General features: G+C 46.2%; 1 protein-coding gene and 1 long non-coding RNA gene across 10 annotated transcripts in view; both read right to left on the bottom strand.

Annotated features, from left to right (window-relative positions):
* The window catches only part of LOC104142713 (ubiquitin-conjugating enzyme E2 E1), a 47112-nt gene extending 38574 nt beyond the window's left edge, over window positions 1-8538 (bottom strand). Inside the window, exons 1-4 of one of the 9 annotated variants that reach the window (XM_068935423.1) lie at window positions 8366-8495; window positions 7575-7659; window positions 6116-6294; window positions 3917-3967 (exon numbers count right to left, since the gene is read on the bottom strand). In XM_068935423.1, coding sequence (XP_068791524.1) covers window positions 3917-3967; window positions 6116-6267 — 203 coding nt within the window. In that variant the 5' untranslated portion in view covers window positions 6268-6294; window positions 7575-7659; window positions 8366-8495. Of the gene's footprint in view, window positions 1-3916; window positions 3968-6115; window positions 6295-7185; window positions 7278-7439; window positions 7521-7574; window positions 7838-8365 lie in introns of those variants that run through there. The other 8 variants (XM_068935428.1, XM_009672844.2, XM_068935429.1 and 5 more) reach the window with 8 other exon arrangements.
* Window positions 8539-8813: 275 nt separating this feature from the next.
* On the bottom strand, window positions 8814-12299 carry LOC138066336 (uncharacterized). Its single transcript, XR_011139683.1, has 4 exons — window positions 12092-12299; window positions 11318-11451; window positions 10113-10341; window positions 8814-9171 (listed from the first exon to the last, which is right to left on the bottom strand). It is a non-coding gene; the product is annotated as an uncharacterized lncRNA (long non-coding RNA).
* Window positions 12300-25055: the final 12756 nt, after the last annotated feature.

Genomic DNA, 25055 nt, shown 5'->3' with positions numbered 1-25055 from the left:
GAGCCTACTGAAAAAAAAAAAGAAGAGAAGTAAGAAACATTCAAAATGAACCAAACGCTACACATATGCTACACCAGGACATTATGAGAACAGCACGGTCTCCCTCAGGGACCCGCACATTTGTGAAATGTATTAAATATATATTTTTTAGAAAAAGTCTGTAAGTACAAAATGTATTTCTTTAAAGGAAAGCCAAACATAAGCTGTATTTCCATGCAGATAACCCTTGCCTCTGTATAAATAACAGTACTAGCCGGCATTAAAATCAGAATCACAATCTAAGGAGGAAGATATTAGGAGCAAGGGGATTACAGGAGATGATGAAGCAGTCCATGAGAGGCCAGGACCAGGTGAGCGTTTGGGGGACAGAAGCAAGATATGGAAAATCAGAAGCAAAAAAACTTCTGAGGGGAGAGGAAGTTCTAGGATAAGTTTCCCTCATACTACCCACATGTGTAAAACCCACACAGCTGCTCAGTCACAGGGTGTTTAGTGTGTTTTGGGGGGTTTTTTGGTTTGTTTTTGTTTTGGTTTTTTTTTTTTTTTAAACAGAGGATCTGTGGGATATACACATGAAAATATGGTCATTGCAAGCTACAAAAATAAAAATGAAACTCATTTGTTTTTAAGTTATTTTGTTTGAAATACCAAGTGGTTTTCATTATTTGTAATTGCATCTTCTATGTGGTGTTTTATAAGAAATAGAAAACAGTTCTTACCAAAAATCATTTACAACCTAAAGCTTTTTTGTTCAACATGCTGAGTTGCTCTGGGATGTGTTAAATATCTTGAACTCCCATTACAGCAGTAAGAACGGAAGAAGAGCAGCACTTTGCAATGAGGCCAAACATTAAAACATGACCAACACTGGATTGCTATCAATCCCAGGGTGCTGGATAAAACAACAGGGGAAAATAAAAGGATGGTAGTGAGGGGTGTAAGACCAAGTATCCAGTGGTGGAAGGGGCAGGGGGGAGTCCTACATTTCCAAAATAACACAGAAGGTTTGCTGTTAAGAACATACAGTTTCAGAGGTACCTAAGTAATGCAGGAGCCCATTTCATTTTCAAAAGTGGCTTTGAGACTTTTGCTCCCCTAAAGTTGATAGCTGCATAGAGGGTACCTTGTGTCTTATATAGCCACCTGAACATGTGAGTGCTGAGATTAGTTTTGCAGGAGGGAGTGAGGTTCCTCTAAAAGAAAGGAACCCCCCCACCACCTTCCCACAGTAACACCTGAAAAAACGTGCAGAGGAGCAAAACAAAAGGCACAAAGACAGCAGATATGAGGGGCCTGAGGTCAGAGGAAAGGTGAGGATAAGCAAAGCATGGAAGGAAGGAAATTGAAACTAAGTTCTGAAACTATGTTTTTATTATCTCACTCACAGCATGTTAATAATATTCATATAAAGGGGGGGGGGGGGACGGGGGGAATAAAGTAGTCACACTGTTAGCAGGCTTCCCCAGAGCAAGTTTTGGCAAGTAGAGTCTCTTAATTGCTTAATCTCCTCACATTCACAAATTGACAATTTCTATTTCTTCTACAAGAGGTGAGGTGAACTTTCTCCGTAACTGTAACAACTGAAACTCCTCGCACTGTTGCAGTGATCAGCACCTGCCTAACCTTTTACAAACCAACTGCTACAGAGGTAAACTTTCTGTGCTCCACTGGGCAATTTGAATCTGGGTAGCCATAAGCAGAGCTGTTCTCCTTCACTCCCACCACTAACTTTAATAAAGTAGGATGACTTCCACCCCAAGATAAGCAATACCAAAAACACCTTTGGTCACAGGCACACACAAAAAAAACACACACACACACACCTCTGTCCTCTTCTTCCTACTTATCAACATATTAACAGACAGTAAGAATAATGCCAGTTTCACAGTATTATTTTTTAAGACTTGCCAATCATCAATGTCGTTCATTTGAAGGTTGGAAGGAAGGTGGAATACCAGCAGTTACGTTATGGGCAAAGACTAATGGTCACTGCTTGTACTATGAACTAATTTTTACCAGAACTATTTATAAAGGCTGAAACAACACAAAGTTGCTGTGTGCACCTTGAAGCGCCTATCTTCAGTGGTCTATGTAACAAAAAAAAAAAAATCACAACCGTATTTTGACAGGTAGTCTGCTAACTCATTTTACCTATGAGCGATGCCAATTCAGACAAGGACAAATTAGGGTTCTAATATTTTTTACACAAACTTTCAGATGAAACTTGCAATCTGACATACTTACACACTACCACAACCCTTGACAGATCCGGTAAGTTCAAACTGCAATCCTGGCCCCTTGACCATCCAGACTAGGGTAACTACAAGTCTCAGTTCCTTTCTGATCCATGTTGCTGTTTTTTTTTTTTTTCTTCCAAAGAAAATCAGGGTATGGTGGGAGGAAGAGGGGGGAGCATCAGGACTTCATCCTGACACAGAGTCAGGATGCAGATAGGACAAACATTTCCAACTCAAGAGCTGGAAGCTCCAGTATTACAAGGGTAGTTGCTACTGTCACTAAAACAACATTGTCATGACTGAAGGCTTCAGGGCTCATTAGTTATCTTCCAAATAGTGCCAAATCTGAGTATCAAATAAAAAAAAATCAGTTTTGCCTAGCCAGTTCCTCAAGCATTGTAATTCATTTAGAGGAATATTTAAAATACACCATAGAAAATACTTTTATGACACTGATTCACTATATAAATAAGTCAAAGTTTAACATACCCTAAACCACTCTCCTTTCCCCTAAGCATCACCCACTAGTAACACTGCCAAAAGATCTGCAGCAGTTTTTGAAGAGCTGGTGAGCTTTTTAATGAGTCTACTTAAGCCTAGACTTCTATTCTACTCACACGCCTCATCCCATTCCTTAGTTCCATTATTTTTGATCCTTCGGACCGGTCCTGAAAGAGTGGCTCGGGACTTGTTAAGCTAATTCGTGCCAACGTTTCCCTGTAGACTACCAGTAGCAAAAAGCTTCAGTAAAAAGGTTTATGTGCATTTGTGGGTGACAACTCAGTATACTGAAAAGATCAACTTAAAAACGTATCTAAAAACAGCATTCTCTTTTGATTGCTGCTGCTACCAACATCAAAAGGCCTCAAACCTAGTCCAGACACAGCAAGAAGACAGGAACAGAGTCATGCTTTGGGAGCTACAGTGAACACAGACTAGACTGAAAGCAACTTTCCTCTTGAATGAACAGGCACAACCAAAGATGTTACACGACCAATCTCCTCCTCAAATGCAAAGAGGCTTGGGCCTACTAGGCAGTGAACCAAATCAACCTGCTAGATGCTGAAACAAAAGGCACAAGTTTCTAAAACATACTTAAAAACAAGCTCCTCCATAAAGGGCAACAGCATATCCCTGCCTCATCAGCTAACATGTGCTTCTGTAGGGCACCCACTGAGTGATGAACTCGCACTTCTCTTCCAACTATACTACTGTTTAGAACAGAACTCTCTGAGCTAAAAAGCTCCTAGCATTTTACTGTTTTCTGCTTCTCTGGCATGAGTCTTATATATATAAGATTAGTGAAGTCAAGCATTAGATTTATAAACCAGAAAAAACAGACAAGGAGCAAGTTGTCAGACTCTCCTTTACAGGATGGTTTCAGAAACATACACGCAAGCAGTATGACAGATTCAAAGACAGTTATTAAGAAAAAAACCCAACCCCCAGAAAACTCATATCAAAACACATTACAACTCTGCAGTCCTCCCCCCCCCTCCCCCCCCCCCCACCTCCCCGGAAACTAATGTCATCTAAGCATTCACAAAAGTACTTTAAGCCATCTAAATGGTCATTCCTCTGCTCTCTCCAGAGCCTCTGAGGATAACTACAACTAACACAAAACATGCTTTAGCCCCTCACCTTCCCCTGCCCTCCCCAGGGGAGGAATCAATACACACCTGCAGTTGGGAGGTGGATCTAAGGTGATGTCAGCCAATTCCTTCTGAATCCTGTAGCAATAAAAGCAAGAAAGAACAAAGGTAAGTCACTGTGTGGGATTGCAGTTAACATGTACTCCTTCCAGACACACTGTCACCATGAGTTTCCAACACTGCGTAAGAGAGGTGCACTCAGCTATAGCCTCCCACTAGTTCAAATACACTAAACAGGACAGGCATCCTATTACACAGTCAGAAAAGCAGACAGGCACTGGGCACTGAACACTCCCATAAAGATGCCAGCCACACAGGTGCAGCGGAAAAGACTGTCCTCTTTACTTTTGCCAATCTGCCTGTAAATGAGGGACACCCTCTGCAAATAGGATACACAGGGTGCTAGGATGAAACTGCAATCTGAGAAGGAATTTTGTTTTGCTGGATTGAGAGAAACATTCACTGCCAAACTGGCTTCCCCCCTCTCCATTGCCATCCTGAGAAAACACACCAGCCCCAGGGGAGTGAATAACTGAGCCATTCCCAAGGACACTTAAAAGAAGGTGAAAATCTGCATATTTCCACGGCTGCTGCATATTCCTGCCACCTTCAATTCTCCCCTTTCCTCACCTCCAAAAAACCATACAACAACCATGTTCCTTCCCTCAAGACTTCAGCCGCTCCTCTCTTCACCACATTCAGACAACACCCTGCCCTCCCTCACCAGCCTATTCTGGGCTCACATAGCATCACACTGCTTTTGCCACAAAACGCCCAACCAGCTATCATCCCCTTCCCTGGAGTCCCATTACTGTCACTCAAGCTTCCCCTCCAAATTTCCCCACCCAGCACTCAGTCTGCCTCTCTTCCCCTTTAAACTCAACCAGCATCTTCTGCCTCTCTTCTAGCTGTCACACGCAATAAGAACCCTAGTCTTTTTGTATTAGACACTTCACAATTAGCAGGCTTTTAAAACTATCTTATTTTCAAAATAGCTAAGGGAACCACATGTAAACACCACTTGCCACTATCTATACAAGTTTCCCAAGGAAACATGCTGAATGGAGATGTGGAATAACCAAACTGCCTAAATTCTACAAAGCCACAGAGAACTCTTAGTTGTGATGGCAGAGCATTTGCATAAAACCCCAGTCATTTTTGACATCTACAGATATAACCTTTCTGTGCTGCTTGACAAAGCTTTTCAGTGAGACAGACTGTTAACTCTTATTGAAATACTGAAAGTTTGCTTGAGAACTTCATTTGCCAGCTTAGCTTTCTGGAACAGGATGGTGCTAAATTGCACCACAGAGTAAATAAGAAAGGGCAATAACGTTTTAACTGAATGACTCCAACAGTCTGTCCAGGTGAAGAAAACTGACTGATGTAGCTGTTCTGGAATTACTACTATGCAGGCATTCTATGCAGGCATCTCTCCCCAATATAGACATTATTCTGGAATAAAAGTAATATTTTCCCCTCAAGAAAGCCATCTTGCCTTGTAAGAAAAAAACATTTTGGAACAGAATGTCCGCAGGGGGACGTGTTGTGGATTATTTATTCTAGTCAATGTACAGCTATACAGAAAAAAATTAATACAAGTGATGAGCAGATAGGAAAATAGTAATGTATTTGGTGGAAAAGATTTGGCACTATACTACACCACTTGCACTCATCTACACTTTCTTTCATTAAGAGAACTCAAAATTCTTCACAAACATTAATTAATCCTCAGAGTAGTTCTGGAACTAAAAAGCCATTATATATCAACCCCTTTCTACAGAGAGGGAAACTGATATAGAAATTAAATATGCTACTCAAGACCACATAGCTTCCAGTAGCAGAAAAGGAATTAAGCTCCCAAACGTCATTCCTAAAACATCCCTATATCCAATGTTATTAAGGAAAAGGGAGAAGACAGTGAAAATAATTGGAGGATAGAAAAACAGCCTGGAGAAAAAGAAAGAAAAATATTTGGGATGGAATGGAAGAAGAAGCAAGGAGAGAGATCACAGAACAGCAATGTCAGGCAGACACTCCTTACTGCACAGAGATGCTGAAAAAAGTGAGATGATGGCAGCTTTCTGTGGAAAGGTTGAACATAAGTGCTAGAGATGAGGAATGGGAGCAACAAGGGAGCAGCAAGAAAAAGGAGCAAAAGAAAATGAGGAAGGAGAAAAGATAGAGTGAAGTAGTAAAAAAAAAAAAATCTAGCTGCAGCCTCACCTCTTGGCACTGGTAGATAGCAGCTTAGAGTTTTTACTCATGCTGACTTTGCTTTCCTTCTTCTTAGGTGTGCTTGCCTCTTTCTCTGTCTGTTGGTTGGAGGATGAAGATGAGGAGGAGCTGGTGCTGGCCCTTGAATCGTCATCCGACATAGCGACCCCCCCACCACACACCCCAACCTGGAGAGGAGACACCATGGGGCGTGGGGAACAAACAGTGAACACAAACACACACAGAGAAAGGCAGCTGACAATCTTGCTCTGTGTCTGGGTCATGTTCCTTTTAAAGGGTCCTCTTGTCTCCCTCGCCTCTTCAGGTCCTACAGTCCAAGCAGGAGGAGCAGTAGCCTCCCCTGCACTAGCAACACTGAGGAGGAAGGGACTTTTAAAGGGACTCTCAGAAAGCAAACGAGGAGTAAGAGGAGAAGGGACTGGACTGCAAGGATCAGGGAAGCCCAAAGCAGTTCCTTTTAATCTTCCCTGAAACTGCACACACAAGAAGAGCCATCACCACCCACCACTATCCAGCCTAGGGGTGCAGGAAATAAAAACAGAGCAGCTTCGATCTCTTGCGTCCCCTGCAAGCACGCGGGGAAGGTGGGAAGGGACAAGAAGGACACTGCTGCCAGCACTAAAATAAAAGTGGGGCATCACCAGCAACAGGGGGACACCCCAAAGGAGGATCTGTAACCTGCAGGGGAAGAAACCTGTGCCTGCTGGATCTGGTGTCAGGAGCATGTGGGGAGAGGGGGGAAGGGTGGGAGAAAAAAAAAAAGGAACAGCTAAATAGGGGCTGGAGTACGCAGAGGGGACCCACTGAGGCCCAGGGCACCGGGGGGGCACGCCAGCAAAGGGGAAAGGGAGCAAAGGGTCTGTGCTGGTGGGGGAGGAGAGCAGAAGGGCCAGGGCCTACAAGGGGTGAGAGCAGAGGGCCTGGGGAGGGCCGGGGGAGGCAGGGGGCAGCGAGGAGAGCAGCGGGGCGAGGACAGCCGGGTCCGGAGGGCACCTCGGTGCCCCCGGGGGACAGGGCCGGAGGGCGAGCGCGGCGGGCGGCCGAAAGCAGGTCCCTACCCGAGAGGGGGCACAAAGTGCTGGGGCAGGGAGGTGCGCCGGCGCCTCGGGAGCGTGTGCGGGCAGAGGGGGCAGCTGCGGGGCCGGCGGCCGAGCCGCGGCCGGGCGCGGGGGGGGGGGGGGGGCGGCACACGGGCCGACCCGGGCGGCGGCGGGGAGGGAGCCGGCGGCCGGGGGCTGCTGCCGCCGCGCTGCCCCCCCGGCCGCGGGCCCCGCAGGGCCGGGCAGCGCCGGGGCCGGGGGGACAGCGGTACCTGACAGCCCCGGGCAGGATCCCTCTGGCCCGCCGCCTGCCTGCCTGCCTCCCTGCCCATCGCCGGGCCAGCCCCTGCCCCCGGGGGCCGGCCGGGCCGGCGGGGAGGGCAGCGGGGGGTCCCCCGTGCCCCTACCTCTCCCTTTGTGTCTGGCTGCTCCTCCTCGGTGCGGCTGGGCCTGGCCACTCGTGTCTCTCTCGCTGGGAGAGAAGCGGAAGTGCTGCAACAGCAACTATTAAACAGGCAATGGCTTCCCTGGCTGCCTTCCCCCCCAACACCGAGCGGGGGCTCGGTGGGCGGCGGGGGGGGGGCGCGATCCGCCGCGGCCTCGCACGGAGCCGGGTCGGGCCGGGCCGGGCCGAGGGGGAACCGAGCGGCGGCGGCGGCGGCCGAGCCCCGGCTCCGGGGCTGGCGGGGGGATCCCAGCAGCCGCAACCCCCCCGCCGCGATGGAGGAAAGGGGCAATGGAGGGGGGCAGGGACGTGAGTTTGTAATGGAGACCCCCTGGAAAGTAATCTGCGAAGGTGTGAAGGGGGGGTGAGGAATAAACACCCTCCCCCCCCCGCCCCCGGCTGTGCTTTCTGCTTCAGGGCGAAAGCCCCAAGGGGACAAGCTCGAGGCAGGTGGCAGGGAGAGGGGACAAGCTCCTGGTGCTGCTTTTTTAAGGCTGAGAGACGATTATCAGGGTGTGTGGGGGGGGGAGGCTGGTTGTTTTCCCCTTGTTCTTGCAACTGTTTCAGCCCCAAAGCTTCTCCCTTTCCTCATCTGCTTTGTCCCTCCAGCAGCAGCAGCAACTTCTCACCTGTCTCAGTTGGAAAGCAATAAAAAAGAGAAAGAAAGAAAGAAAGAAAGAAAGAAGCCCAGTCCAAACCCCCCACCACAACCAAGCCAAAAAGGATCCCCTCAGCAGCTTTTCCACCTCTCACCTGTTCCAGCCCTAAAGCAGCAGCTGTTTCTTCCCTTCCCTCTCCTGGATCAGCCCTGGATCAACAGCAGGAGCAGCCGCTTCCCACTTGCCTTCGCCCGGAGTTCAGGATTCCATTGTCCCCCACACTGCACTTGGTGACATCACTGACACACAAAGAAGGGGCACTTCGTGATGTCATCAACGCATGCTGGGAGAGAAAACAAAATCCTGGGCTCGGGGCTTGGCAGCCACAGAAAAGAAAAAACGCTGCTTCGGTTTTCCCAAGGTAGAAGTAATAGGGATTTTTTCTTTTTTTCATTTTTTTTTTTAAGTCCCCAAATTGGGAGCCCGTGTGCATGACGGGCGCTGCATTCAGTCGACTGGAGTGCTGTTGTACTGGATTTTCGAGGCTTTTTACTCTTCTCCCCCAAATCTTTGCTGTCGCTCGCTCACTCTCTGCCCACGAAGCGAAAAAAAAGTAATTTGGCAAGAGTGACCCACCATACCTACCACATGTTCAGAAGAACAGTACACTCGGTCACCTTTCCCTGTAGTCCTTGTAGGTTGCCATAGCTCTTAATTGAAGTGCTGGACCTATTCCTGAAGGGACAATAGGAATGAGCATTCCTATCGACTTTTCCGGGATAAATTTGGCTCAGTGCCATCAGTTTCCATAGCATATCAAGAGATCACATATCGAATTACTTGATATCTTTAGTGGCCGAAAATATAATGACCATCTCCACCGTCCAGCATCGTAATGAATAGGGCTTCGTATTTGTCATCGTTCTTTCGGTTTCCAGGACCTCCAAAGTGATCTGCAGGCTGAAATGCGCGATATTCGGACAAAAGCACGGCCAGCGACATGACGACGTCACGCCTCAGGAGTCTAAGGGGTTACATTATATAACCGTAGCCCGCAGGGCACGGAGGGACACCGCGACCCCCCCCCGCGCGGCGTGGGGCGAGGGACACCTCTGGTTAGAGCCCCTCCGGGCGGGGGGGGGGAGAGGAAGGAGGAAGGGAGCCGGGCGCTGACTACTTTTGAAAACCCAGCCTTCCCGTCTCGGGCTTTCACCGCATGACCCCGGCTGGGTGACACGGTGCTGCCCGCCCAGCCCGGGGACAGCGCCGCGGTCGCCGGCTCCGGGCCCCGCCGGCAGGGAGGTGCTGCACCCTGCCCCCTCGCGTCAAGATGGCCCCAGCGGGCGGCGGCCGTTAACGGGGCAGCGCGCGGCGGGGGGGGCGACCGTTGGGCGCCCTGAGGAGCCCCCCGCGCTGTGGGTCCCCCTGCCGCCCGGCTTGTCGGAGCCCCCCATGGCAAGGTGCCTCCTCGGGGTGCTGCCCTCAGGCTCCCCCGAGACCCAGCCCTCCAGCCCTCCGCTCGCCGGCACGGGCATCCCGCCTCGTTGAGCCTGCGGCGTTAACACAAAGTTGAAATGGCCGGGGCAGCTCTGCTGCGGGGGCTGCCCTAGGACGCCCTGGTGGGGCGGGCGATGTGAAGCTGACCCTGGCGGTGGACCTCTTCTGGGGCACCTGCTCCTTTTGCGAGGTCACAGACTTGAACGGGGATGAAAACCTAAATGTTGGGTTGGGTCAGATGCAGAACGCCCGTGGCTTCTTTTGGGGGCACTTTGGGGGATTTTCCTCAAGAAAAGGGGTGTTGGGCCAGCTGAAAGCACAGCTGCCTGGGGCTGTTGAGCCCCTCCTCCACGAGGCCGTGGCTTCACAGGTTTGTAACTAATCATTGTGGTCGTGACACTGACCTTTCACCATTTCAATCCAGTGATCCTTGGGTCAGAGGCGCCCCTGGAAGGGACACCCACGTGAGGACAGTGTTTCCTTTTGTCACCTTTCCCTCCATTTCCTTGGTACAGTGCATGTGCTGTTTCCCTCTCCACTTTCTCTTTCCCCTCTCTCTTTCTGCACCACTCAGCAGCACCTCATTTCACGTGGGTTTCCCAAAGCTTCTCCCCAAACTTGCTGCCCACTCTCCTGTGTAGTTAAATAGCACAGTATATTAGGAGGATACACCAATGACATTGTAAGAGTCCTTTCTGACAAAATAAGGAATTCCACTACAATTTCACATTTCCTGTTGTTGTTGTTTTTTGCTAACCCTCCTCTTCAGTCTTTGTTACCTGCAGTACGTAGACCGTGGTGAATTGGCCTCCAGAAGCAGCTTGCTAGCAGAGCCCACCTTTCTACTTTCAACTATGGGAACAAAGCTTTTGAACTCGTGGTCATCCTTCCTCCCAATAACTTTGGAGCTTTGGCATATCTGCCATTAAACAAAGGCCTCAAAGGCAAATAAATTTCATGAAAACTGGCATTTAGATAAAGGAGGGAGAGCTGTATCACTTAGTGCTCCTCACTGAAGGGGGGGGGGGCGCAGAATTCAGCTACTTTATATCCAACAGCAATCAGCCAGCCTGTCAGCATTCTCCAAACTAGCCTGTGAAGGCAGTGGAGGATGGAACTGGGAATGTAGTGGTACGTATCAAGCAAACGCAGGAGACAAGAGGACACAAAGCAGGTGATCAGGCTTCACAAAGTTCACTGCTTATGGAACAAATTTTTAAAAACAGAAATTCTTCACTTTCACTAAAAACAAACCTCCAGTCCATTCCTGTCATCACAGGAAACATGCACCAAAGTCAAATGAGACAACAGATTAATAATGAAAGCCCTCCACTTCTGTAATAGAGGGCAGAGAAAATGCAAAGATTATTACAAAATCCCACACACATTTTTTCCTTTTTTTATGTTAATAACCTTCATAGGGGGTTATCAATAAACTAACCTTTTGTTGCAGCACACAGTCGTGGGTAACCCTGTTCACAGTAAAATGATGACCAGCAGCAGTGGTTATTTACTTTGAAGCTTACCTAAAAATGCATTCTCTGAAAGCACCTACTAATGTCATTACTTGAGCAGCTGTTACAGGGGCAACTTCCATTTCATGACTCACCTCAGAGATCAGCCAACGTGCTGTTCTCTTGACTGCAGCCAAGAAGCCAACTAATGTGCCATCCACTCTCCAGAAGCATTTTTGCGGCTTGCCTTGCTCCAGCCCATGATTGTCCTCTCAGTCCTGCGTGGACACTGAAGAACCGGAAAAGAGTCGAGGACATGGTCCTTACTCCAGAAAAAAAGGAAGACTAGCTCCCCTAATCCAACCTCTTTCCATCTTGGGAATTTTGACAAAACCTCACTGATTGCCTGCTGCCTTTTTTTTTTTTTTTTTTGGTAAAGTGTGCGTTCACTTTAGCAAGTGACCTTTCCTTCTCAACAGTCCCCCCCCCCCCCTTTTCTTTGTCAAGTTCTGCAAAGGACTTGCAAAGGAAAACTGACCCAGATTACTCAGTCTCCCTGTGCCCCAAGTTTTTTTAATCCATGGCACTAGCTCAGTGTAGCAACTGAATAGGATTAGTCAATTTTCCCTCTGGATTAAATTTGGAGGAGGCTGCAAGGCTAGATGACTAGAATCGAGTTGCCTTTGGGGCTTTGAGCTTAATTCACGGCAGAAGCTAGCCAATTCAAATCACACTGAGCCTGCTGTTAAAGGAAGGTGACTAGGATTAGTCCCTTTGTACTATCTCAACTCCAGATACATTCTCAGCATTATTGCTGGCTGGTCTGTTTGGGCCTGAGCCAAAGCCCCTTACATCTCTGTGAGCCTCTCCACCAGCTCCAGTGAGTTTTGCATCAGGCCTTTTGTGAAGAGCAGAAAAGAAACAATCACCTGTTTGGGTCTCCTAAAGTCAGCTCGCTGCTAATGTCACGCTCGCAAGCAGGAATGCCTGAAACAAACTGATACCTCGCGCAGACTTGTGATGACAAACTTTGTCCTTTCTTTGTGACCCTATTATACAATGTCAGGCAGCAAGGAAAAGTTATGACTAGCTCACTAGCTCAGGACTTATGACACAGCTGTTTGAATAAAGCTAGGTGGAAACTCTGAGTGGGAACAAAAGAGGAACTGTATTCAAATGAGAGAAAATGTAACAGAGGAAACTCAAGTGCTCATTTCTATGACATAAGGGTAGTGAACTTACAGGCTTACCCTATGGCTTCCTTCTTACCACTATCTTCCCATAAATTAATGATGCATTCCAACTTCCCTTGCTGTAATTCTCTTGAACAATATGACTCTTAATCCTTAGAATTGTATCTTTTTCAACTCCTTATAGAAGGAGGAAGGGGTCCACAAGCAGGAGAAGACTTGTTTCCTCTCCTCTTATTCCAGTGCCAAAGAGGAGTTAGTCGCAGAGAGGAAAGGTTTAGGTCTCATTGTCAGATCCCTGCTGTTTGCTACTTGCTTTCATTTTTTTTTAAGACTAGTCCTGGAAGGTCTCTGAAGGCCTTGCTGAGAGACTGTCTTGTGAGCAGAAACACTTCAGACCTGCTGAGCGTTTTGGCCTTACTAAAGTCTTAGCCAAACAGCTGGTAATTCATTCCAAAGGCTTAAACGGAGAAGTATATATATACACACACTATATATATATACAGTATATACTATATATATACACTGTATATCTATTCTACCTGTAAGCTGTTTCTTTTATGCCCCTGCTGGAATATGGCCTTGTTCATTTTGGTAAGTGAAAAACTAAAGACGCTCAAATCAATTCAGTTTCACAGCATCATAAGAAGTTCCACGAGATATATTTTCAGAGGTTTCTGCCTTGCTTCCAGGTGATGAGATTGAGTCTTAAAATTGCTTTACCTTGAAGATACAATGATTCACTGCTTTCTCAATCTGCCAGATCTATAGCTAGTATTTAGCGATCAGGACTGAGAGATATATGACGCTTTTCCTGCCTGTGCCTCTAGCAATCACTCCATGTTTCTGATCCCCATTTCCCTTCCTGTAAAAGAAGAAAATGATGTTAATCAGGAGTTAGACTGAAGTGTTCTTACAGACTTCACCCGTAGCCACTCATTAGACTTTTCTGTCACTTCCTTTTTGTGTCTAATGGATCTACTTTTCTGCAGAATGCTGCCTCCCCAGTGGTCTCCGTCTTTCCTTTGGGCTTTGCAGTAGTTGGCTCTGCTTTTCTTCTCTGTCTCTGCAGTCAGTGGGCTCCCTGGACTGCTATATTCCAGACTCCTTGACTTTTTCTCTTCTGGCGTGGGGCTGATGGTGCTAGTTCTCCTAGTTCAGATGCTTTTCTTGTTTCTTTTTTTCAGATGATAGAAAATACTGCTTTATTGATCTTCACCAGCTCTCCTTTCTACATACCACTTTTCCTTGGCAGCAGTACTCAGGTCTTGAAGAAACTCAGAAAGTGGAGTGATTATAGTAGATTAAGCAATGCATTAAGATGGCATTGCTGTTGGCAGGAGCCCTGGGAGAAGCGAGAGGCATTAGCCAACATGACCCAGACAGAAGGACTCATGGAGGCAGTGGGTCAAACAGCAACAAATGCACTGTTTTTGCCACTGTTCCCCTGCTAAGTTGCAGGAAATTCCAGCTTGACATTTAAACTTGTGTTTGCTTTTGATTTGTCACCACTGAATAGCCAATGGTAATGGCCACTGCTGGACCAACTCTGCCAAATCTGTCTTTGGAGTTCTCCAATACAGTAATAAATGGTTTGGTTGTGACATTCCTATGCTGGCATTATGCTGGCATAACGCTAGGCGTTGCCTGGTGCTACCAGGTGTAGCCTAGGAAAAGGCCAGACTAGAGGACTGTTTTGCCAGCATAAATTGCATCTCCTGATGTGTTTTGCCTGCACAATTACCCCAACAGATCTTTCTTCAGTGAAAGCTTAACCTCAGAGAGTCTCTATCTTGCAACAGAACTGTCAGAGAGGAAAGCTACTGGAGATGACTTCCAAAAAGTGTGGGCTCACAGTTTATGCCTCTGCCTTTGTAGGGTACCTTGTGAAATTCAGATGAAAAGGACAGTATTTTTCATAGGGTCACCATATTGTTAAGGTTGACCATAGAGTCTGAAGAGGTACTCTTGAAAATCACTCATCATGGAGATGCAGATACTCAGTAAGACATACCACATATTGGTCAACTGAGCTGAAGAGGCCATTTAAGAACTCAGCAACAAACAGACAAAATAACCTTCCTAGTATCCGAGACAAAAGAATAAAATAATATTTCACACCTACAGTCCTTTCTTTCTTTTTCAAATACTTCTCAGTGTCACAGTATAGGTTACTCTGGCTCAAGTGGGTTAGTACAAGAAAATCTGCTTTACTTGCACATATGCTGAACTGGTAATATCCTTGCTCTAGTTTATTCTTTCTGCTAAAAAAATGAGTGATTCCCTGTCTACTCCAATTTCTTGGATTTGTAAATCTGTGTGTGGAGAAAATCCACGTCCCAACTTCTCAGAGAATGTATTTAGTGAGGATTTCAATTGACTCTTTCAACCTCTGCCTCCTCATCTAACAAAGGTTCTTCTCAACAGAGAAGGATCAGGAGAGGTGTTCAAGGCTCAGTAATTTCACTCTGTGGCTTGACTACAGTTCAAGACTTCAATGGTCTTCAACTGCAATTTTTCTCCCTAGGCCTCCTTATTATTACAGAGCCCTTCAAAAGACAGCAATAGAATCTCAGACTTTTATAGATGCTGCATTCTCGAGAAACCAGTGTAAGGCACTTTTTTCTCCCCCACCCCATTTTTTTTTTGGTCTGACCAGCACATCGAGACAAAGAATGGAACATGCATCTGATTGTTAACAATTACTTACATTTAAAACTCAAATCATAAATTTTTCAAATTTATCGAGGGGCAAAGCATTATTCATTTCCCACGTGAAGCCCATATTTAAAACAAAAAGGTGTATACTATCAAAACCTCTAAAGAGCATTGAGAGCCCTTCATTTCAAGGCTTCTTAAAAGCCATTGTCTATTTTTTCTTCTTTATATAGGCCATAGTAACTCTCAGATTATGCCAAAGGTTACAGAAGTATTCACAGATAAAATCTTCACAGATAAGATCTTCTCATTATCCCTTCTCTCATTCATGATCACAAAACTTCCATGTAGCATCTTCAGCAATTCCTTACATGGAAGTATAAGCTTAGGAAATCTAAACATTTCCGAATACCTATAAAAGACTTTTTTTGTTAAATAACCTCGTGTTGCTCTGCTCTGTTTTCATACAATCATAAAAGATGTCTTTGAAATGTGGCTTCTTGCTAAGCTAAAGAACGTCATGTCCATGGCCTGAACGACAGCTAGGTATTTCAGGCTTTGTCCACACTGGCACACTTCACCCTTCACGTCAATACAACTATACAGGTATAATTAAACAAGCATAACCCTACCTGTGAACTCCTGTTCTAACATAAAAATATTTTCTCCAGTGCAACCAAAGCAATGTAAATCAAATCTGGAAAGGGCTCGCTTCTAGAGCATTCACATGAGGGACTATAACAGCATAATTATAGAGTATATTATATAATAACCTCTTTTGTTGACATGCTATGGGAAAGTTTATCCATGGTGTAATGAAGTTGCTTCTCCAATCTTTTTATTTAGCATTTCCATCAAATTAGAACTGAAACAGCAGGACCTTGTTTTAATGTTGTGCTTGTGATCCTTTCTCAAATAATTCATGCACCTTCTTTTCCCCTTTGGCTTTTCCTTTTCTCTCTACTTCCTCATAGCCTGACCCACTGTTTTTCTCCATATTTCTCCAACCATGCAGATTCTCTGCTTCCTTTTTACCTTTTTTTTTTTCTTTATATGCTTCCATATGTCTGGCTTTTCTTATCTCTCCGCACACGATTTCCTGAATTTTGGCTGCTGTGTCCAGTCAGCTGGTCTTTTTTTCCCCATCTTCTATGAGTATACAAAATGGACACGTGATTCCTTTTCCCTCATCCTTTCAGTAGGTATGGCGGTTACTTCTCTTCTCTCGCGAATGCCACTGCATTACCTCCTTCTCCTTATTTCCTGCTTCTTTCAGGCTTACAGGCTCTTCCTTGAAGTGTCTTGTGAAGAATGTCTGTGGAAGCCACTTTCTCTCAACAGACCAGTAACATAGCTAATGGTCTACAGCCTCACTGGTACATAGTCTGTAGTTTGAGAGCCACTATCTATTGCCTCAGTTGGGATAATAAAAATAGGAGCTCTCTGGACATGGCTGTACTACTTTTTATAGTGTAATTGGGCTTTAGGCATTATCACAATACAAACAAGACACAACAATATAATTGCAGAGATCTAATTTCTGTTTGGAGAGCTTTAACTTCTTTTTCAAACAAAACCCTATGTCAAAAAATACCTGTAGAGAACCTAGTTCAGCAAGGTTTCTACCAGCCCAGAGAGAGACACATGGCTGGCAAGAACCTAGTCATTTGTATATGCTTAAAGCAAATCAGAAGAACATGCCTCCTATCTCGGAATACAATATTCAAGGTGTCAGCAAAACTGTATAGCTCTGCAGCACTTTGGGTGGCAATCATACCACACCTGGGAAGGGTTGGTTGCAAAACTGTGGTTGAAAAAAACAGGGCAACGAACAACAGATGTCAAGGAGTCCTTCCTCCACCAAGTATTGTCAGGAGGATGAGTAGAGTTTCTTTTTCACTTGCTCTCTGAAAATTTGCAAATAAATTGCTATGCCCTCAAAAATGAGATTTACATTTCAAATCCCAGAATTTATATGTTGAAACTACAGTCAGTCTTTACAGGGCAGGCTGATGTAAGAGGCATATTCATAAGATTTTTTTTAAAAACAGCTACTAATGAAATGAAATATTGCCATTTTTCCTAGGACTTGGCTGGAAGGGAAAGCTGAGGTTTTACAAAAAGCAGAGAGATGTCTCCAGTACCACTTCTAAACTCTGCCACAATTATTTGTTTTAAACATTTGCTAACCTCAAAATATGCCCATCTATTTTTTGTTGGTATCACAGAAAGATGACACCACCCTTTTAGGTATACAGTGTCACACAGGACAAACAATGCAATATAGTCATCTGCAGTCTGGGAAATTGCAGGCTCATTTATCACACAGTATTCCACCAGTTTACCTTTTATTTAAACTCATCAGGCCTCACACACTGACTGCTGAAGTCAATAAGATTCTTTCCACTAGTTTAATCTATTTCAAGCCGAGCCAATGGATAGGAGCAGATTTTTTGGTAAGAAACTCATTACTGGAGATGCTGCTGCTTTCTGCAGCTCCAAGATTGCCATTGGCAGAATGCCGATAGCTGCCTTAATGTCTCAGTTGCATCCACATTCTGTATTGTGGCCGTGTTACCCAGGTATTGTGAGCTTCTTTAATTTAGCTGCCTTGATCTCCATTCAGTTGATGGTTCTTTCGCCTACTGTGAAATACTATTTTCCTGTCTCGTAGTTTCTGTACTATTGGCAGCTCTTTCTCTCTGCTTATCAGAAAAGCAAGAGAGAGGACAGCGTCACACTTGAATGACTTTTTATAAGGTCGGGATATACTGTAGGTTTCACAATAAGATAGCCTGGCCAGTGGAGTTTGTATATATAGATTTTTCAGTTTCTTTGCAGCTATGGGAATAGCTAGCACAGTAAAAGAAAAAGCAGAGATGGATTCTGATCTTGCCTTGGCATAATTCTATTGACTTCAGTAGGGTTACTCCAGATTTACACCAGAATAAAGGGAGTTCATAGTCAAGCCCAATAGATCAGTTTACCGTGCTTTTGGAGGTGTCAATGTACTCAGTCGTTTGGAAAATCTTAGTTCCCTCCTGCCAAGGATCCAGGACAATTCATAATTCTAATATATTTGGGAGTCTGCTCTGTAATGTGTAGATGTGTTTGCTTAACGGAATTAGGAATCTGTAAAGTAAACTTTATATACCAAGCCCTTCCCTCTCTTGTGCACAAGGGCAAAGTAGAGAACGAGATGGACAGGGAATTTCCTGCCCCTGTACAAAGACAGAAAGTTTATGAGTGCTGGCCTGCAGCAAAGCTGAATATAGCCTTCCAGCTAGTGATCACTTGTTCAGCCCTCAGAAGCAAATTCGAGCTAGATGCAGATCTGAGCACTCTCGTTCATAGGAAAAAGGATGCCATTTCTCCTCAGCCTGCTGTGAGAAGTCCCATCCTGACTGGTGTGATTTCTCAGAGCAGAGCTCACACTGAACAGCACCTTCGCGCCCCTTCACTGCAAGGACAAGATTCAGGTCTCTATTAAATGGCTTAATGCACTACTGTTGGTCTGTAATGAGACAGACTTAAGCAAGCCTATGGGTCTGAAAAGAAGGCTCCTTTTTGCTTAAATCAGTGGCGAGTACATTGAGTAAGCTTATCAAATTTGACCATACGCTACTACCACAATTTTTCTTTTAAGAAAAGGGACTCTATGGTAAGTAAAACATGGAAACGTTGCTGTTCGGAGTTTCGTTGACAGATTTTGTTGTGTTCCGCAAGGTGTGAAATCACACTTGGCAAAAAGCATCTGAACACTAGAACGTGTCATTTAGTGCCCTTGGTGTTTACGTCCAACCCCCTGCCACTGATGACACAGCACACTGCAAGAACAAAAGTCTGTTGGCTTGAATCTGAATTGGTTTCCTAAATCACACCTGTGTATTGGCAGACAGGCATCCATCAGTCACAGACTCCCCTGCATTCCGAGTTCACTATCATAGGCAGGGCTGAAAATATTTCTCAGAGTGTTGATGGGGGAGAGAGGGTAGAAACAGGACAGGAGGACAGTAAGAAACAACAGGTAATAGAATTATAGGAAATAGGGCTAGAGAGGATGTCAGGAGGCTGGATTGATTATACTTGTGTAATTCCTGACAGATGCGATTAAAAAAAATCTCCTTGAAAGGCATTATGGCCACAGAGCCACAGATACAATTTGTGAGAAACAAATCACTCTCTACATCTGCTAAATCTTGGACCACAGTTCCAGAATGGTAGACAGCAGCTTGAATCACTGCACAAAAGTTCATATATCTTGTTTTATTTGAGTATGTGTAAAGTAATTGTACAAAATATCTATCTACAGAAAGGAAGAATATAGGGAGTCATGATTTTTGTAATGCTCTGCCAAGAAATGGAATTTTACTAGAGTAAAACTTGTGCAACACACTTGCAAGTTGTGCTCATAACCAGCTTGTACAGCTTACAGCTTTATGGACGGATTTTGTGTTTAAGAGGTAGAAGTAAATAAAAGAAGAGAAAAAAAGAAAATGAACTCCTATGCAGCTAAATCATCTTTAGACAGCTATCAAGGTCAGGTCTCCTCATTAGTTTCTGTCTTCATTAGCATTGGAAGAACAAAGAACAGCATTTATTTTATATTCTAAAGATTAATTGAAATGGGGGATGAAACACTGAAATTGAATTAGTAAATTATTAACCAATTTCTATGTAATAAGAAATAATCTATTACAGATTCTATCCCTCCATATAGAGATTTGTCTTATGCATTTATCCTTAGGAAAGAAGGTGGAAGGAGTAACAGGACACAGACTAGAGACAATCCATCAAGTCAGCTACTGGAACATTAATAATGAAGACCTTTGAACTTGGCAAATCTTCCAGGTATCTCTCTCTTAAGTGTGACTTACAAATTGTCCCAGGGTTGCTGCTTAATCTAATGGCCTCTTTTTAATTTTTGCCCCCATGTTATTAGAAATGCCCCTGTTATAATCTCAGCAACTGACAGTGAAAGCAACAGTTAACAAAGCATGAATCTGGCAGCCTGTCAGCTCAGAAACTCCCTACAGCCTGCAAATAAAACTCCACCCACTCACATTTTCAGGAGACGAGTCTGGTGCCAAGGCAGCGTTGGCAAAGGTGGTGACTGGGGAAGTGGAGATTCTGGCTTCTTTGATTTCTGAGGCTGCCTATGAACTGGGTTCTTTCTTGTCTTTTGAGTTAAACTTGTCTTTGATGGCTGGAAGGTTTCCCCATTACTTATTTCTAAGATTAAAACTCTGACTTAATTTTAGAAACTGTAATAAGTAACAGAGCATCTGACCGAAACCAACAAACTTACCTCATGTGGCGTTCTGACTAAGAGGAAGGGTCTGGCTCACAGTAGGAATATTTGCAGTGGCCTTGTGGCACAAAGGTGTTTTGAAGCAGCTCACAAAGGGGGAGATTTTTAACTGTCACTCCCTCCTGGCTTGTGGTATACAGGATGCGCTTGCAGCTTGTGTGGATGGGAATGGAGAGGACGAGGAGAGGAGAAGGCATATGGGATACATGCTAGCACCTCCGTCTACCACAGCTGCCTAAAGCTATGACTGGTCTAAATTGTGCCACTACCCTATCCCCTAATTTGGGAAGGGTTAAAACGCTGGTGTAAAGCTCTGTTCCTCTCTGCCTACACGATGGTCTCATTCTGTCCTGCCTCATATAGCATTTCTCAGCTCACAGCTGAATACTCATGCTCCAGCCCGTAATACTTTGCATCCAGTCTCTGCTCAGAAGAACAAATGTGTTTTGTCCTACGGTCTGACTGTGCTCCACAGTCTATAGGGCCCTATGAACGGTCTTTTGGGGTTTTAGAGATGGGAGGGGGGAGGACTGAAGGATTTTTTGGAAAACTTCTACTCTGTGGTACCTGAGCTGTGCCAGAATTCCCTGGCTGGGCTGCAAACTCTGAAAACACACATTGCTCTCTCGCTGACTTTTGCTTAGGATTTGGTGAAAGCTCACAAGTAATGTACTAAACTCTTTTCACTCCTACTCCCAATCTTAAACGAATAGCTTCTTGACTCATTGTATCCTATGCTCAGCTTTAATTAATGACTTCAGCTCCAGGGGCAAGCCTTACTCCCCAGCCTCCTTCCTCGTGTGTCAACACCCCTCTTGCTTCCCCACCCTAGCCCAATTGCGCAGACCATCCTTCAGGCACTTCCAGGGCCTGCCAAGAAGGGGAAGTGGCAGAAGGACACAGGCAAAATTGCCCCCTGCTTGGGTTCTCTTTCACCCTAAGAGATGCTCCTCTTGAACCATTTTAGCTACAGCACTCAGCCCACATTCAAGGGAGGCTTCAATTCTATTTTCCCTCCTCCCCTCCCTCCGAATGAGTGTCGGCTGTGGTTTGTAAACCAGGAAACAGCTTCAGACCTCGAGGAGCTCATTCAGAGCTGCTCCGGAGTACACCCTGCCTCTGAGAGAGAATGACAGAAGACTTCTGGACTTGTTCTGCTCAGCTTCACTGGGTGAACTGGGCTTTAAAACGCACCAAACCTAAGGGCAGGCTACAATGATTGCATGTTGTCTGGCAACACTGGCTGGTGATCATGTCACAGCAGAGCTTTCACTTAGCAAACCTTACCCCTCCTTAAAAGGCTCTCAAGACCCTGTGTATGCAGCACCCACAGCAAATGTGCTTCGGATCTGTCCTCCCTCATCCCTCACTCCTGGAGTATACTGTGCAATCATCTGCTCATCCTCCTAAAACATAGACAGGGAGAGCCTGAACAAATTCTTCTGACTACAATGTATGTGGTGCCCTCTTTCAACACTATTCTGTATTCACTTTTCCTCTGTGCCTCAGGGGCAGCCTTACAGTATCCAAAAAATTCTGTTTTCTCCTCACTAGATCCCAAGTCTTTGTGTTAAACCATTACAAAGGAAGATTCAGAGATAGCAAAGGAACAAGGGATTTTCTTGTAATTTTAGCGTTTATTTCCTTCTTAAAGATGCAATTGTTTAAAATAAGTGATGTCCTGGCAAAGGCTAGCATTGTACAGTGCCAGACAATTTTATCATCCTAGACCATGAAGGCTCTAGTGTACAATATAAAGCTGCTTTGCTTTCTGACATGCTAGTTTTTGAATGATAGACTGTGTCCTCTAAAATGCAGAAAATGGTATGTGCAAATGGGCCAAATCTCAAAGCTTTTACTCAGCCAAAACTCCCACTATGTCAATTGGCTGCTGTTTTTTAAACTCACTCCTCTCACTAAAATCATGACCTTTCTTGGCACTGTCCCACACCTCTCCTGAGTTTTCTTCCCTTCAGTGAATAACCCCCAGTTGTGTGGCCAAATCACCACAGCCAGCCTCCTGCTTCTGCACTGTGTTTGCAGGAGCACAGCAAGGTAGGTGTACATACTGTCCTGTCAGGCACACGCTAGCCCAGCTGCGACTCTGCAACACAGCGTGGGGGGGGAGGGAGGGGGCCTGAGCCTAGCAAAGCCAGAACAAAACTGCGTCAGCGGTGCTCCCTCCAGCGTGACATTGGGACTGCCAAACCTCAACCAGTGCTGCTTCGCCTTTTCTTCTCAGAGGCCGAAGCCACCTTTGCTCCAGGGCTGGTTGTACCATCGTCACTCACGCTCATTGGTAGGGCCTGCGAAGGCAACGCCAACTGTGGGGCCTTCGAAGTCACACCACATAGCTGGCAGCTTGCTACGAGAGGCTGCAGGGGACCCAGGGTCCCTACCAAAGCCTGGAGCCTCCGTGGGCAGCCCCGCCGGGGAGGAGAAAGGCTCCCCGCAGCGCCGGGAGGCCCGGGGGGGTCCCGCCGGGGCTGGGGCTCCTGACCACCAGGCAGGAGGGCCAGCACCGCCCGGCGCCCTCAGCCCTTTCCCCGGCGGCAGGCAGCCCGGCTGCGGCCTCTACGCGCTGCGGCCTCTACGCACGGCGCCCCGCTGCGTGGCCCGGTCGCCGCGATACCCCCCGCCCCGGAGCGCCCGGGCCGGGCTAGGGCGCCGCCGGGTCCCGCTCCCGCCTGCCGCGCCGCCGGCGCCCCCCCGCGGCCATGAGGCAGCTCGCTTTGCCCCCTAACATGGCGGCGGCGGCGGCGGGTGGCGCGCAGGGAGGCGGGACAGGAGGGGGAGCTCGCAGCGCGGCGGCGGGCGGCGGCCCCCGGCCCGGGCGGCCCCGGCGCTGGGTGCGAGGGGAGCGCGGCCGGGGCGGACCCTCCGCTCACCCCCCCTCGCGGCTCCAGGTCGAGGCCCGGCCAAAAACCCCGGCGGCAGTTAGGGGGTTGTTCAGCAGCGCGGCGGAAACAGTCGCTGCGGCGGGGGTGCCTCTTCGTCCCTTGTCGCGGTGCCGGCAGGAGGGGAGGGGGGCTGCGCGTGGAGGTTAAGAGAAGGATCAGGGCGGAGGATTAAATGGAGGAGCGCTGGCAATGGCATAAATCAGCTTGCCATGAGCCAGTACCTATTCCGCGATCTGCAAGTGGGGTTTAGAGCCAATCCAGCTGCCGCTCCGACAGTAATGGAGCAGGTGAATCTTAATACATATTTACGGCGCTAGCAGCGATGAATAAGATACTTCAAACGATAAATAACGCCCTTGTTCTAAAAGACCGGGGCGAGTTCATTGCTGCTCTGTAGGCTCCACAATTCAGCCGAGGTAAATAGGGTTATATCTGCTTACGTGAATACTGAATTTAGCTGTATACCTACAAGAAGACCCCATGCAGGGATCAGTGCCGTGCCAGAGGAAAAGTCTTTGTTTCCAAAAATGAAACAAAAAAAAGATCAATTACATTTAACCAGTGTCATTGTAAAATCACAAGACCGAGGGACCAGGCTCTCTTCTTTCATTATGTCCGTGTGAATTCAGGAGAAGGATATCCAAGTCCGTGGCATTACATGGAGCTGAAGGGACAGAATTTGGCCCACAGTGCAGAAACTTTCTGCCCAGCCTTTAGGGCTGATGCAAAGCTCAGCTGTAGTTAACAGGAAGATTCGTGAAGTTAAGACGATTCCCTGAAATATGCCCCTCTGATGTTGGGGGGGCACCACCAAGAGAAATAAATGTTTGCACTTTTTTTACTCTTGGAGAAGTCAACTGAGGGCAGAATCTGGGAAAAATTCCCAGCCCGTCAAAGAACCTTCCTGCAGTCATTTCTCCCTAAGGATGCAGAGGAAATCACATCTCTCAGATTGCATTTGTCATGACAAAACTAACATCAGCTTTTATGGAACTAAGCCACAAGCAAAACTGGTACTGGTTTCACAGCAGCAGTGAGAGCAGGTTTTTGTGACAGAGTGATAAGACCCAAGTCCTGTCTACACCAGTGTACAGCCTACTGGGGCAGCACTCTTGATGAACCAGCCTTTAAAATGGACATTATTTTTCCTAATGCAGACAAATAGCCCTGGAGAAGGCTGATCTCCTAATACTGTAGTGATACTTTTGAGAGAGATTTATTTTACAGGCCCCTAAGTGCTTGCATAATTCTCCCATATGAATTCCATGGAAATTCCCAAATTTGAAATCCAGCCATCTTGCATGAGATATAAATCACAGGTTAAATATTTTCCTCCTATATGCAAGCTTGGTGAGCCTCTTTCTTACTGCAAGTTGAGTCTACGATTAGAAAAAAAAGGCCTACCTCTTCGGCCTGAGGAGAAAGAATCTAGCCTGGGTTCAAGATATTTAGAGTGTAATTAAAGAATATTCCGAGGAGCTCTCCCAGATAGCAGGCTGTATCTTCCCTTGCCATGGAATAGGAGCAGGGTTCGCTGTGTGCGCAGAAAGCCTATACAGATCTGTGACACACTTAAAACAAAATGAACCCGGTTCATAAGCCCTTCTGACAATATTAGTGGAATATCATCAACACTGACCTTAAAATGAAAAATGATTTGTACCCTTTACAGTGGTGTCTTTATCACAGTGCTGTAATTTAAAGTATTTTATCCACTCAGCTATACAATCTTACCATTCATTTGCAGTTGTCATTTTACCTACAAAGGAATTCACCTAATATTCTCCAAAGCAAGAGAAGCCTACTGAGTAGTAGAAGGGGGAGATTATTGCCA

This window comes from Struthio camelus, chromosome 2 (genome assembly GCF_040807025.1).
Source record: "Struthio camelus isolate bStrCam1 chromosome 2, bStrCam1.hap1, whole genome shotgun sequence".
Classification (NCBI taxonomy): Eukaryota; Metazoa; Chordata; class Aves; order Struthioniformes; family Struthionidae; genus Struthio; species Struthio camelus.
The sequence above is the reverse complement of the archived record's forward strand: the minus strand, read 5'-3'. Positions and strand labels throughout refer to the sequence as shown.